Source organism: Prinia subflava, chromosome 5, assembly GCF_021018805.1.
Source record: "Prinia subflava isolate CZ2003 ecotype Zambia chromosome 5, Cam_Psub_1.2, whole genome shotgun sequence".
In the NCBI taxonomy this organism is placed as follows: domain Eukaryota; kingdom Metazoa; phylum Chordata; class Aves; order Passeriformes; family Cisticolidae; genus Prinia; species Prinia subflava.
In genome coordinates this window covers 52,738,128-52,750,564 of record NC_086251.1, presented here as the reverse complement: position 1 = coordinate 52,750,564, position 12,437 = coordinate 52,738,128, and the positions used below count along the sequence as shown (strand labels likewise).

At 42.6% G+C, this 12,437-nt stretch overlaps 1 protein-coding gene across 1 annotated transcript in view; it reads right to left on the bottom strand.

The window, feature by feature from the left end:
- Window positions 1–12,437, bottom strand: part of DYNC1H1 (dynein cytoplasmic 1 heavy chain 1) — a 45,485-nt gene extending 33,048 nt beyond the window's left edge. The window contains exons 1-18 of the mRNA XM_063399384.1: window positions 12,116–12,437; window positions 9,491–9,578; window positions 8,685–8,858; window positions 8,196–8,451; window positions 7,099–7,285; window positions 6,653–6,924; window positions 6,307–6,534; window positions 4,761–5,837; window positions 4,236–4,415; window positions 3,163–3,312; window positions 2,752–2,898; window positions 2,465–2,605; window positions 2,156–2,332; window positions 1,933–2,043; window positions 1,731–1,850; window positions 1,258–1,497; window positions 579–734; window positions 95–208 (exon numbers count right to left, since the gene is read on the bottom strand). Of these exons, the coding sequence (XP_063255454.1) occupies window positions 95–208; window positions 579–734; window positions 1,258–1,497; window positions 1,731–1,850; window positions 1,933–2,043; window positions 2,156–2,332; window positions 2,465–2,605; window positions 2,752–2,898; window positions 3,163–3,312; window positions 4,236–4,415; window positions 4,761–5,837; window positions 6,307–6,534; window positions 6,653–6,924; window positions 7,099–7,285; window positions 8,196–8,451; window positions 8,685–8,858; window positions 9,491–9,578; window positions 12,116–12,386 (4,089 nt within the window). The 5' untranslated portion in view covers window positions 12,387–12,437. The remainder of the gene's footprint in view (window positions 1–94; window positions 209–578; window positions 735–1,257; window positions 1,498–1,730; window positions 1,851–1,932; window positions 2,044–2,155; window positions 2,333–2,464; window positions 2,606–2,751; window positions 2,899–3,162; window positions 3,313–4,235; window positions 4,416–4,760; window positions 5,838–6,306; window positions 6,535–6,652; window positions 6,925–7,098; window positions 7,286–8,195; window positions 8,452–8,684; window positions 8,859–9,490; window positions 9,579–12,115) is intronic.

The window sequence follows — 12,437 nt, the reverse complement described above, 5'->3', positions numbered from 1 at the left end:
CTGACAACGGAGCATGTCTGTCTCACGATTTCTAATTTCTAATTTGCATATACTTGTGACAGTTGTATTGTTCATGTACACAAAAGTGAAGTACCTTGCGAGGCTGTACTGAGACCCAGGGTTGTTCTTTCATTTGATCAATCTGTTCCCAGACCTTAGAGAGTTCTGACCAGACACCTTTGAGATCCTGCAGCTCTTCAAGGGCTACCTGTAATAAAAAACATATCAAACATCAGCAGTTATTCCTAATTTCTTCAAAGTCAATAGCAAGGGTGACTTAAACAAAATACTTCAATCCATCAAAAAACTTCTGATAGTTTGCCAGTTCAACAGAACTGCAACAGCAAGTGACCAAGATGAGATTTTGCATCTTGACTCACATAACAAATCAAAAAAAAAAAAAGATAATTAAGGAAGAGATCTCAGACAAGCTCTGAAGGCTATAACTGAGTCAGTGTGGAGACTGTGCCCTGGTATTAGTAGAACACACAGCAGAAGTCACTGTCCTGAGGGAGAAAACGATGGAACTGAAACATTTGTATCCAAAACTGGCAAGAAGGTGTGTGAGCAGGCTGTACCTGGACGCGCTCCTCACTGCCACTGAGCAGTCCAGTATCTGTAAGTTCCAGGGCTTCCTTGGCCTTTGCACACTTCTCACGGTCATCCTTCAGCCTCCCGAATTTTCCTTCGTAAATGGTGAGAGCTTGGAGAGCCTCTTCTGGACGCAGATTTCCCTAGAGTTTGCATGGGATACATTAATCCAATAATCATCCCACAGTTATGCTAAAGGCAAGTAAAAAGTGGGGACTAAATATAAATGCTGGATTGTCTCATTTTTTTACATTTCCGTTTTGCTGGCAATTAAGACAACTTACTAGTCCACAATAAGTCTCATTTCATTTTTACATGCAGTTTTTGGCTTTACTAAAAAGCACTTCAGGAAAACAAAAAAAGGGCAAAAAGCAGCTGGCTTCTGAATCCTCCTCCATATACTTGTTGCAGACAAAGCTCTCTTAGTCAATTAAGTAATTTACTTTTCTGCACCTAACAGAGGCCTATGTTTTAAAGGTAAATTTCCCTCTGCAACTATTCCCTGGAAAAGTCAATGCACTGACAGGTTATTATAGAACCCTTAAAAAGACTTTTACTATCACCTAAAATGAAAAACTGCAAAAAAAGCCTAACAACAAACTCCCTACTTCTTACTGAATGCAGAAAATCTACCTCATTCACTGAGTATTAATCATCACTACTTACTGTTACAGGCTTTGTCTTCTCCCAGTCTGTCAGCAAGTCTGTTGTTCGGCTCTCCACTGCACGGTCCTCTTGAACTATTTTCATCTGCAGGTTTGCCACTTGTTGCTGAATGGCAGAATCCTTCCTACGCATGATGTCATTAAAGGCACCCCACTCCCCCTCGATGTTGTCAATGTAGAGCCAGGAGGAAGGAAACTGGAACCTTTGCTTCTCAAGCAAGCGCTGACCATTGCGGTAAAGCTACAAGACACAGTGGCTTTAAGTTAAAAAGGCAAAACTTAAGCTGCAAGGCTAAAGAAACATACTTCAATAAATGTTCCCTATAGAGCTCACAGGATTTTTAAGAATATGAAGTCTGAGTCTGTTTTTAAGAGAACTTGAATATCATTTTATGATTATGATGAAGCTGCATTTTATGAGCTAAGCCTGACATTTCTACAAGTCAGAATCATTAGCAAAGACAACAAACGTACCTCAACTTGCTTTTCAAACTGTTTGATTTTACGTTTCAAGGACTGCACATATGTGATGAACGTCACAGCATCTGATGTGCTAGCAGTGTCCACAGAATGCTGCTCCAGCTCTTGACGGGACTGTTAAGGGCACAAATCAGTGTTTTAGCATTCTACAGCAGTTGACCTGAAAGTGAAAAACTGGAAATAAGACTTTTCTTACCTTAGAAATTTGTGAATGAAACTCTGTCATATTCTGACCAAGCATTTGGCCAAATTTGCTGAGCACTTCCTTGTGCCAGGAGTCATACTTCAAGTTCACCTTTGATTGTACCTACAAGTGAATAATGTTACATAACAGTAATTTGTCACCCTTGCTATTTTCTGTTATACACTTATTCTGAAATTCAATGCATTTATTATAACAAATAATAACAATTTCTTACCTTGCCATAGTCTATGACAACAGGTCCAAACTCCTTTCTGGTTTCTGCATTGTCAAATGTTCCTCTTGCCTTTCTTATCTGAACCAAAAGGGCCTGCCACTTATTCAGGTCTTCTCCAAGGCGATTGTATATATTTTCAGCCTGCATATCCCACAGACACTGGTACTGCAGCCAAACCTAATGGAGGTATTTCACAATGCTCAGAACTTTTCCAGTATATTCCAAAGGATGTGTTTCCCTCCAGCCCCCAGGAAAACTGGAAGTCCATGATCATTTTAGCTGTTCCATTATATCCTGTCAGACGCCTACCTTGACATACTGCTCCACTTCAGTCACAATTCCCATGACAGCCGAGTATGACTCCTCCAGAGCTGCGGGGCCATCAGGCATCCTTGTCAATGCATTACGATAGAACTTCTCCTCCTCAGACAGCTCATAATGCACTCCAACCTAAGAACCACAGTTATACTTGGGATATACACCAAGTTCCAGGGCACTCAGGTTTGGTTATAGATCAACACACTAATATATTGAGGGCAGTTAATTGCTAAGTAAAAGCAATCGCTCAGACTCAGATACAGCTTCATTACACTTACCTGGTATCTCTGACTTTGAATTCTTGGCAGCGACAGGATTACCATTTTCCAAGAAAACATTTCTTGGTAAAGTTTGTATCTACAGTCTTCAATTGGTGGATTCAAGTATATCACCTGGTTGGTTATTCTTAGCTCATGTACAATGTTCTGCAGAAACAGTAAAAACACTGAGTTTTACTGGCAGATACTGCTACATATAGACAATAATTCTGGACTTCAAGAAGCACTTTTCAAAAATCAACCTGCACTTAAATGGAAAGAGGAAAGTATGTCTCCAAAAAACAGATGCAGAAGAAATATTTATCTCCCATATAAGCTTCAGAAGTAATTTCTGCATTAGTTAATTAACAATAAGGAAAAAACCAACCAACCAAAAAAATCTAATACGAAAAAAACCACAGGAAAGCTTACTTTGATCTTGGGTTCACCACCAGGCTTATGGCTCACTTGAGGAGCATCTGTATCCATGTCAACTTCTGCTTTGTCATCTGCTTGTCCCAGAAGAACTTGGGTCCAGGCCCTCAGTCCAGCTTGCAAACGAACACCCAGGATTCTTTCAATCTAAAGAAAATGAGGCACATTGGAGGAAAAACCTGCATATTCACTGCATGAAGATCCCCATGATCAATATATTCTGACAGGCGGTGCTACAGCACCTCAAAGAACCATGCGCTCCTTCACCAAGCCATTCCAGCACCAGAAGAGGCTTACAAGAATTGCAGGGACTGTTTACTAGGGCTTGTAGCAATAAGGCAGGGAATAATGGCTTTGAATTGAAAGAAAGGGGGTTTAGATTAGGTATTAGGATGGTGAGACACTGGAACAGGTTGCCCAGAAAAGTTATGGATGCCTCATCACTGGACGTGTTCCAAGCCAAGCTGGATGGGGCTTTGAGCTACAGAATGACTGCCCATGGCATGGGGACTGCAACTAGATGATCTTTAAGGTCTCTATCAACCAAAACCATTCCATGATTAAAGAGATTTAGGAGTTTTGGTAAATTTGCACTGAATGTAACCCAAAGCCTCTCCTGGTCCTCACGGACTTCAATGTAATTAAACAATTTTAGCCATATTGCTGTTTGCCTAGTGACCAATAACCTGAAATTTAAGAGGCAGAACCGAACAATATGATGGCAACAGGTCTTTGCCACCAGGATAGCAAATTTCCACCACCCTTTATCCACCTTGCTCGACAGCATCCTCTAGGCCATTAAACTGTATCAAACATTTTTCTTCAAAAGACAAAACTGCCCTTGAATTAATTGATCCCAAAAGTCAACAGCAAAAAACCCCCAACAGAGGTCTTGCATTTTCTGCATACCAAAAATGCACTGAAATTTTCAGGGAATGAGAATTTAGTCTCTGATGTGACTATAAAGAAAAGTTACCCTGGGTGACTATAAAGACAATAATCAAAATATATTTTGCACCTGAGTAAAATCTTATCTCCAAATCTATACAACTCCTCAATCTCAAACCTACCTCCATATCCAATTTATTGACCCAGATTGGCAAATTTGAGTATGAATGAAGATTTAAATCATCCACAGCTTTCTGAACTCTGTTCAAGATTTCGGAGAAAGTCTTGTGATCATACATGCATGTTTCCAATGATCTCACTTCCAGGTCTATCTTCTCTTCAATAATGAGCAGATCATCCACCTAAGATAGTTTAGGAAAAATGGGATGTTTAGTTTGACAGGTTAGATCAAGGGAACAATAATTATTCAGTAATGGTTAATCACATATCATTATGTGGATGCAGGAATCCATCAATTTTAGCAATATCAAATAAAGATAGTATGGCTAATAGCAATACTGTTGGCAGTACTATTTTTAGCACTACTAAAAGATCCAACCAGTTGGCCAATTTGTGCTGACTCAATCAGCTACTTAACCCAAGCACTGCAGAACTGGTTCTCAGCTATCCAATGACACTTTTGGATAACCACACAATACTGAATTATAAATGTAAAAGTCTTGCAGATTTTGACAGATAACACAAACCTTTTCCTGGAAACTGAAGACAGTCTCAGCCAAGCGCTGTACGTATGGATCAAGTTTGTACGATTCCCACACAAGTGCAATTCCTTCTGCAATCAAAGCCTGCACCTCTTTCTTCAAGCCAGCGACCAGCAGTGAGATTGTATTACGCTCCTCTACTTTCTCACACGTTCGCTCGTATGTGCGGACACTTTCAATGAGAGAAATGGCAAACGGATAGAGCTGGTTTGCTTGGTGAGCTTTGTTGACAATTGCTAGTGGGACACGGAAACCAAGCCACTTCAGGTTTCGGACTTCTTTTGACAGTGTAATTATTTCTGGGAGGAAGTTGACTTTCAGCTTCAGGACATTTCCGGTTCGACCTCGAACACGAGTGCTTTCGATGGTGAAAATGCGACCAGACACACCAAGGTTGCGCTGCTGAACTTTTCTTGCCCAGTCATCAAAGATCTCCTGAGTGTTGAGCTTCATGCGAAAGCTATCTCCATCCTGCTTCAGCTTCTGACCTTCCACATGGTTCTCCCAGCCTTTGCCAAGGACATCCTCCACACGCTTCATGTAAGCTGTGAGCTGCCTGTCGATCTGTTTTGCCCAAATTATGGACCCAGACACAGGAGGCAAGTCCCGAACATGACTCATTTTACACGCCTGACTCTGTGGGTATTGTACTTTAAACTTGTCATGAAGAGATTCAATGTCATCTTTCACGCGCTGGATCAGCTGTGTTTGGTATTCACGAATGGCACCGCGAATGTGAGGTCTGACAAACAAGGCGTTGAACCGCGAGAAGATTCTGAACATTTCGTTGGCATTCTTGGCTGTACCCAGCTGGTCTCTCAAGCGAGCTGTTATTCTTGTTTCAACTCTATCAATTCTTTCATCATAGCGCTTCATTGCTGCCTCCCAGGCTTCTGTACCTTCTTTGGAAACATCTAATCCATCTACTTCCTTCACATTCTCGTAAGCAAGATTGACTTCTTCAATTGCATTAGCATCTGCAGCATCAAAAAGGACTTCTGCTACTTTCATATCCTGTGGTTCTGGTACCTCTCCTTGATTTTGCTGGGCAACAGCTGTTACCTGCATTAGAATCACAGTTTAGTGAGTTGGATACTTCAAAATTTCCTGGAAGTAGCAAAATGCAGTTGGTTCTAAAAAACATTGCACAAACCCTCTACAATCAGTGATAAATTATTGACAAATTTTCAATCATCCTTCAAAATTAACTTCCAGCAGGAATAGGGCAACACAGTTACTTTACAAACTTCCACCATTGTGCAGCATAATCTCATTTTCCACTGTGGTTTAGCCAAATTCAAGGATTTAAACACTTACTAATCTCTCCTGCGTTATGTCTAGACGGTGAGTTTATTAACATGAGCATGTATTATGCAATGTAAGTCAGAATTAGAGCTAAACCTATTAGCAAGGGTTCAAAACTAAACATGGAAACTGAATGTTACATTACATTTGTGTTGGTAACTTCAAATAACAGTAACACTCTTGAAGAAGCCACAGAGATTTTCTGTTTGGTAAAAACCAGGATTACCTGAGGTCGCAGGACTCTCACAATGACTGCTCTCAGCTGCTCATGCTGACGCCTGAATTTCCTCATTTGATCAAGACGGCTCTGGAGCTTCCTGTGAGCGGGATTGATGCGCCACACCATCTTCAGGTTCTCTTCCCTTTTTCTCTTCACAATATCTCTCAGCAGAACTTGTAGCTTCTCATATTCGTCATCCCAGGTTTGGAACACTTCAAAGCATGCAACCATTACCTAAAAAAAGTTTTAAACAGGAACTTTAGCTTCCAAATTAAATGGTTTAAGTGGCTTCCTGAAAGCCACTGTCCAATGCAAAAATACAGCAACTGGTTCCACAAAGCCATGAACACACCTTTTCAAATTCTTCATAGGCCACGTGCATCAGTTTTCTGGTTCCCAACACTTTAAGCAGCTGAGAGCTCAGATCTCTTGAAATAGCCTCCACTAAGCGCAATGCCCTTTGGATTGGGTATTTTGTGTTCCTGATTTTTCTCAAATGGGTAAATATTGCAACAAGGGCCTGCCTGATTTTGTCCAGCTCTGTAGCAGACAGCAAGTCATTCAGTGGAAAGTCTTTCATCAGTGGATTATAGTCATTCACTGTTTCCAGTGCCTGTTTCAGACCTAAAGGAAAAAGATTTTAAAATAAATTTTCATTTCACTGACCAAAATTTCTATCTGTAACTAGTCCAAGGTGCCTCTAAACAGCATTGTCCTTTGTTCCACAATGTTCATGTTTTGTAACTGTTTAAGTTCTGTAGGACATTTGAGAAAAGTGTTATTGAACAGATATTTTACCTGTGTCAGTATCAAAGCTGACAGTTGCATGAAAACGTTTGCCATGTTTCAGAATGTCCAGAGTCAGCAGAACTTCTGGACTTTCACGCTTTTCCTGAATGCGGTACAGAGCCCTTTCCAAATTTAACCAGAAGCTTATCTCCTGTAATGCAGTGCCTGATGCAGGATCTCGATCTAATTTGGTCACCTTCAAAGTAACAGAGAGAAAGAGAAGGGAAAAAGAAAAGCATTTAATTTATACACTTTAACTGTAAAAACTTGCTGTAACTAAATATAATTGAAACACCAACAACTGCCAGGTTTTAATAATCCAACTTCAGACAGTTTCAGCACTCACTCTTTGAAAAGTGTAGGAACTGCATGCAACATGTGACAAGAATAATTCCAGAGATCCTAAAGGTTGGTTTTAGGACCCTCATCTTCAGCATAGCCCCAAAAATGTCACCTATCTGCTTTCCTGAGCAGTATCTGCATTCGGGTTAAAGGCAGATGAGCTGGGCAAGATAACAAATGTTTTATGCTCTTATTTAAGAAAAGACAACACTGTTCATGAGCAACAGGTGTTTCCTGTGCACACAGAGGCAACAAAGCCAGACTAGTGTCTCAGATGCTGTTTTTGAGAAACACCAGCAGAACAGCAGTTCTGAAAAGAAACAGACAGAAGTATGAGATCACAAGATAGGGCTGGAGGGACCATGGTGAAGTGGTTGTGGATGCATCAGGGCCAAATAACTAAACAGGCCAATCAGATGTTCTCCTCTCAATCTGCTGTAAAGACTTGAAGAACAGTTACAAAATTCACAGGGTTACTGCCTGTTACTTGAGTCCATTACAGTATGTATAACATAGTCATGCTCTTGGTTATTTGTACAATAATTTAGCCTAGATTCCGAATTTAGACTAGGCTTAGCCTAATTTTAGACTAGACAGCCTAATTTCGACCAATGTCTCTGGTGACTCAAAAACCTGGCCTCAGATCTTCAGAGTACCCTGCACTAAGCAGCACTTTACCAATTAAACTGTGAAGAAGATACACAGTACTACACAGAAGTTCTTATTACTTAGTTGCTTTTTCCCGCTATTCTTTATTTGGTTACCTTTTGTATTTCTCTAATCCAGCGGTTGACTCCAGACTGTAACTGGTTAAGGAACAATGGATCCTCAGCCTTCTCACCAAAATCTGTAACTTTTGGTTTTTCTCCACGTTCGTAACACTGCTTGGCAACATTAGTAATGGTGGCATGAATTGGCAGACTGATCTCTGGAATTTCAATATTCTGTTGCAAATGCAAGAGGCCCATTTCAAGCTCTGCAATCTTTTTCTCAACTGACGGAGCCATCTTATCTCCATCCCTGAAAAAGCACAGGTGTTCCCATGTAAGAAGGCAAACCAAAAACCTTACATAACACATTCAGAGCTGAACTGCTTCCTCAGAGTCAGCAACAGCATGATATGCAACTGTGTGCTTAAACAATTCATGTGATTGACCTTGAAGAGTCACTGTTGTTCAGTTGCGTTTTTTTTTAATCATTCAACACTTACTTTTGCTCATTAGCACAGAAATGCAGTATTTATACTGAATTACCTGTCTGCTTTGCCAGATTCTCGGATATAGGACTTGAAAAAGGGAGCAACAGCATTGCTAATGAAAGAGTGCAATGTTTCATACGGAGAATCTTCACTGAGAGTGAGCACTCTGAGCTGGGAAGACACGGGTTTGTCGGCATCGATCACTGCTGTACGCTTAATGAACGCCAGGCTATGGAACAGAGAAGAGAGTTACCAACCCATCACTTGAAACCTCAGTGATACAATAGCTTTAGTCTGACTGCAAGTTTAGGAGTCAAATGGTAATCTGTATCACCATACTTCACAGTTTTTCTTCTAAGAGAATTAAATACAAGTCTTCCAAATAAATACATCTTTACAGTTCAGCAATAAGCAAGCTGAGCTACCAACAAGGACTCTGAAGTAGAGGCACACTACAGAAAAAACATATTTTACAAAGCTTCAGAGTCAAATATGCCTCAAGAAAAGTGACAAATATGTAAGAGCCAGACATAACCAAAGAATATTGAACCCAAGTTGTGTATGTTACAGCGGCATGTTTACCAGAATTAATAAAACTTTGTTTCTTTAATCCCAGAGCTAGAAGTCCTAGTCCTATCAGAGCCTCTGATAAAAATAGCCTTGAAAAGCTCACTTGAATAAAAACACTGCCTGAAGGCAGTAGGTAAACTGGAGGCAAATTTGTAGGTGAAGTAGGTAAATCTGCTTGTGCAGGTTTTACATATATAGATATATGTAACATATATATATATATATATAGATATATAGATACATATATATATTTACATATATAGATAGTTAGGATCTATTTTACTAATTCACCTGTTTGACTTTATTCCATAATGAATGTCAGTGCTGATACTGTAGGAAATGAACTCTTTTTCCTCTTCTCCTTCATCTCCCACATCCTCTGCAAAAGAATATAGTATGTAAGAATACTTAATTTCTATCATCTGCCACTCCTTCTCAACCACCTTCTACTATTACCAGACTATTCTCTAATCTTTAAGCTCCACACCAACTTAATTAACTAAATTAGGTCAAATGTAGCTTTGCAATATCTCTCAGATGGAGAATGGGTTCAATGTCTTTAAACAAAACTCCGTTAAGATTTAGGTTGCTATAAAAATAATAAAACATTACAGTAAGTGACCTATAATTCACATTCTGAGAGAGAAATCTGCAATACAGAATTTGCATTTATTTGCAGAGATATGTTGCCAGGACAGCTATACTTCAATAAGAACATTAAGCAGCTGCTTTTTTTCTTTCAAAGGTAGCTTTGCATTTTCAGACATCTACTTTGAAAATGATTTGGAAATTAAGTCTCTAAACAAAAATCTCTTGACAGAACAAAAGCCAAGCCCTGGGAAGCGCTCAGGCATTAGCCCAGCCAGTGCATCACAGATGATGTAATTGCTGGGGATGCAGGCAGTCCTGCTGCAATGCAGTGATTTCAGTGCAGGTTACTCCCTGCTGGGGGACACGCTCTGACTGGACACATTACAGCAGACTCTGTACTGCTCTGACTCTGTCAGCCCTGAGCAGATACAGCCTCAGGCTGTCATATTTGTGGCCCCAAGCACCAGAAGCCCGGTCCCTGAACAACACAGCACTCGAGACCACAGAAACCCGAGAGAGCAGCTTTCATCATGCAGAAATAAGGCTTCTGCTTTATCGTACTCATAATCAATAATCTACTTCATGCTATGTAGTCCATGGACAATATTCAATAATAACAACAGTGTCAGAGCTCTCCATATGCTGCTGGAGGTTGCAGATCTGTTAAGTTTGAACACTTGGCTGTCATTCATAAAATCCACTCTGCCCAAGATATGGACAGAAATGGCCTCTGTGCATCATAAATTAGTATTTGGCTTTTGAAACATGTAATGAGTCTCTCTATTCCTTTTTATGCATACATATAAAACAGTATCTATGCCATGAGCCTGGAGATAACTGATCATCACAATCTTTATTACTTCCAACCTGAACTAGGGATAACCACTTACAATCCAGGCATAGCAAAAATGCAGGAATCATCTACATTAATATGAAATAATTTTCTTTAAATCTTATTAAACACTGCTTCATGAATTCATAAAGACAGCTGTTCCTTTGTTCTCTTTGAGAAAATTAACCCTACTGAAAAAGAAGTCTCAAACTTTGGAAGGGGAAAGAGGAGGATAATCTGGAAACAGGCAAAATATAAAAAATGACGAGGTATTTTTAAGCAACATCTGAAGTTTACAATGAATAGACAGCGAATGAAAGAACCTTCTTGATGTTTCTGTTTCTCTCTGTGTGCAGCAACTGCAGGGCATATATCAGGATGTTAAACTGTTTCTGTTGACGTGTTAAATAATGCAATATGAAATATGACTTTATTAGGACTTGATATATACAGGAACAGAACCACCAGCACATTAGGATTAACCATTCAGAAACTTAATAGTAGAATTTTGCAAGCTCACGCTGGCAGGCAGGTAGCCATTTACAGACTGCAGGGGCTTGTTTAATATAAAAGCCTGCATTATTGATGAAACCTAGCTGTATTTTGTCACTGCTCATTAGGCTGCATTCCGTGACAGTAAGAGCCTATTTAGCAACAGATTTGTTGACAAGTCATTTTCGAAATAAACAGTCAGTTACAGCAGCATATGGGTAACAAAGACACTCCAGCCAGAGTCTCAGCTTAGCTGCAGAATTTCATGCAGCATTTGATGCGGTTCCAAGCGCCTGCAGCACGGCCACCAGGCTTTGGTAACTAAACAAAGGCACGGCAAGGTTTGACATCTTCGTTTGTCAACTACGGGAACTCCCTAATTAACCAAGAAACGATGCTTTTTATAGGTCGATTTAGGGTGGTGGTATTTCTTTTTTCCTTTACCCGGGGTTTTGGCGCTCTTGCTCTGTTTCAGAGCGGCTATCTGCCTCGCCCAGGAGCTCACTTCCCGAGCTGCCGCAGGAGCGGTGCCACGGCCGACTGACGAAGCACCTTCGGTGCCGTTCCAAGCAGCACGCCCGGATCTGCGCCCACAGCCAGCCCGCAGCCCCGCCGCGATCCGCCTGGGCCCCGGACCGCGGAACAAAGGCGGCGGGGGAGGCCGGGCCGGCGGCCAGCGGGACCCGCCCGCCGCCCAGGCTGTGCCGCCGCCCGAGCCCGACAGCGAACCCGCGGTGCCGGCCCAGCGATTCCCGGCCGGGGCCGCGCTGAGGCGGAGCGGGTCCGCGGTGCCCGGGCGGCGATTCCCGGCCGGGGCCGCGCTGAGGCGGAGCGGGTCCGCGGTGCCCGGCACGGCGATTCCCGGCCGGGGCCGCGCTGAGGCGGAGCGCGGAGCGGAGCCGCGGGCACGGCGGAGGCGCGCCCCTCCCACCCGCGGCAGGGCGGCGGCCGCGGCCGGCAGCGGCCATTTTGCCACCGCGGCGGCTCCGCTGCCGCCTCACCTTTGAGCGTGGAGCGCTCCACCAGCACCGTGTGGACCTGCGGGTCGGAGAGGAACTTGCGCATATGTTCCACGGCGCCCTTCTCCTCCAGCGCCGCTTCCAGCGCCGCCGGCGCCTCGCCGCCATCCTCCAGCAGCAGCGGCACCAGCTTGCGCAGGTGCTTCTGCAGCACCGAGACGTCGGCCACGTTCTGCACCGCCGAGCCCGACACCTCCATGCCGCCTTCCTCGCCGCCGGGGCCGCCGCCCCCGCCGCCGCCGGAGTCGGACATGCCGAGGCGAGGGACACCGGACAGCACGGCGCTCCGCCCGCCCGGCCGCGC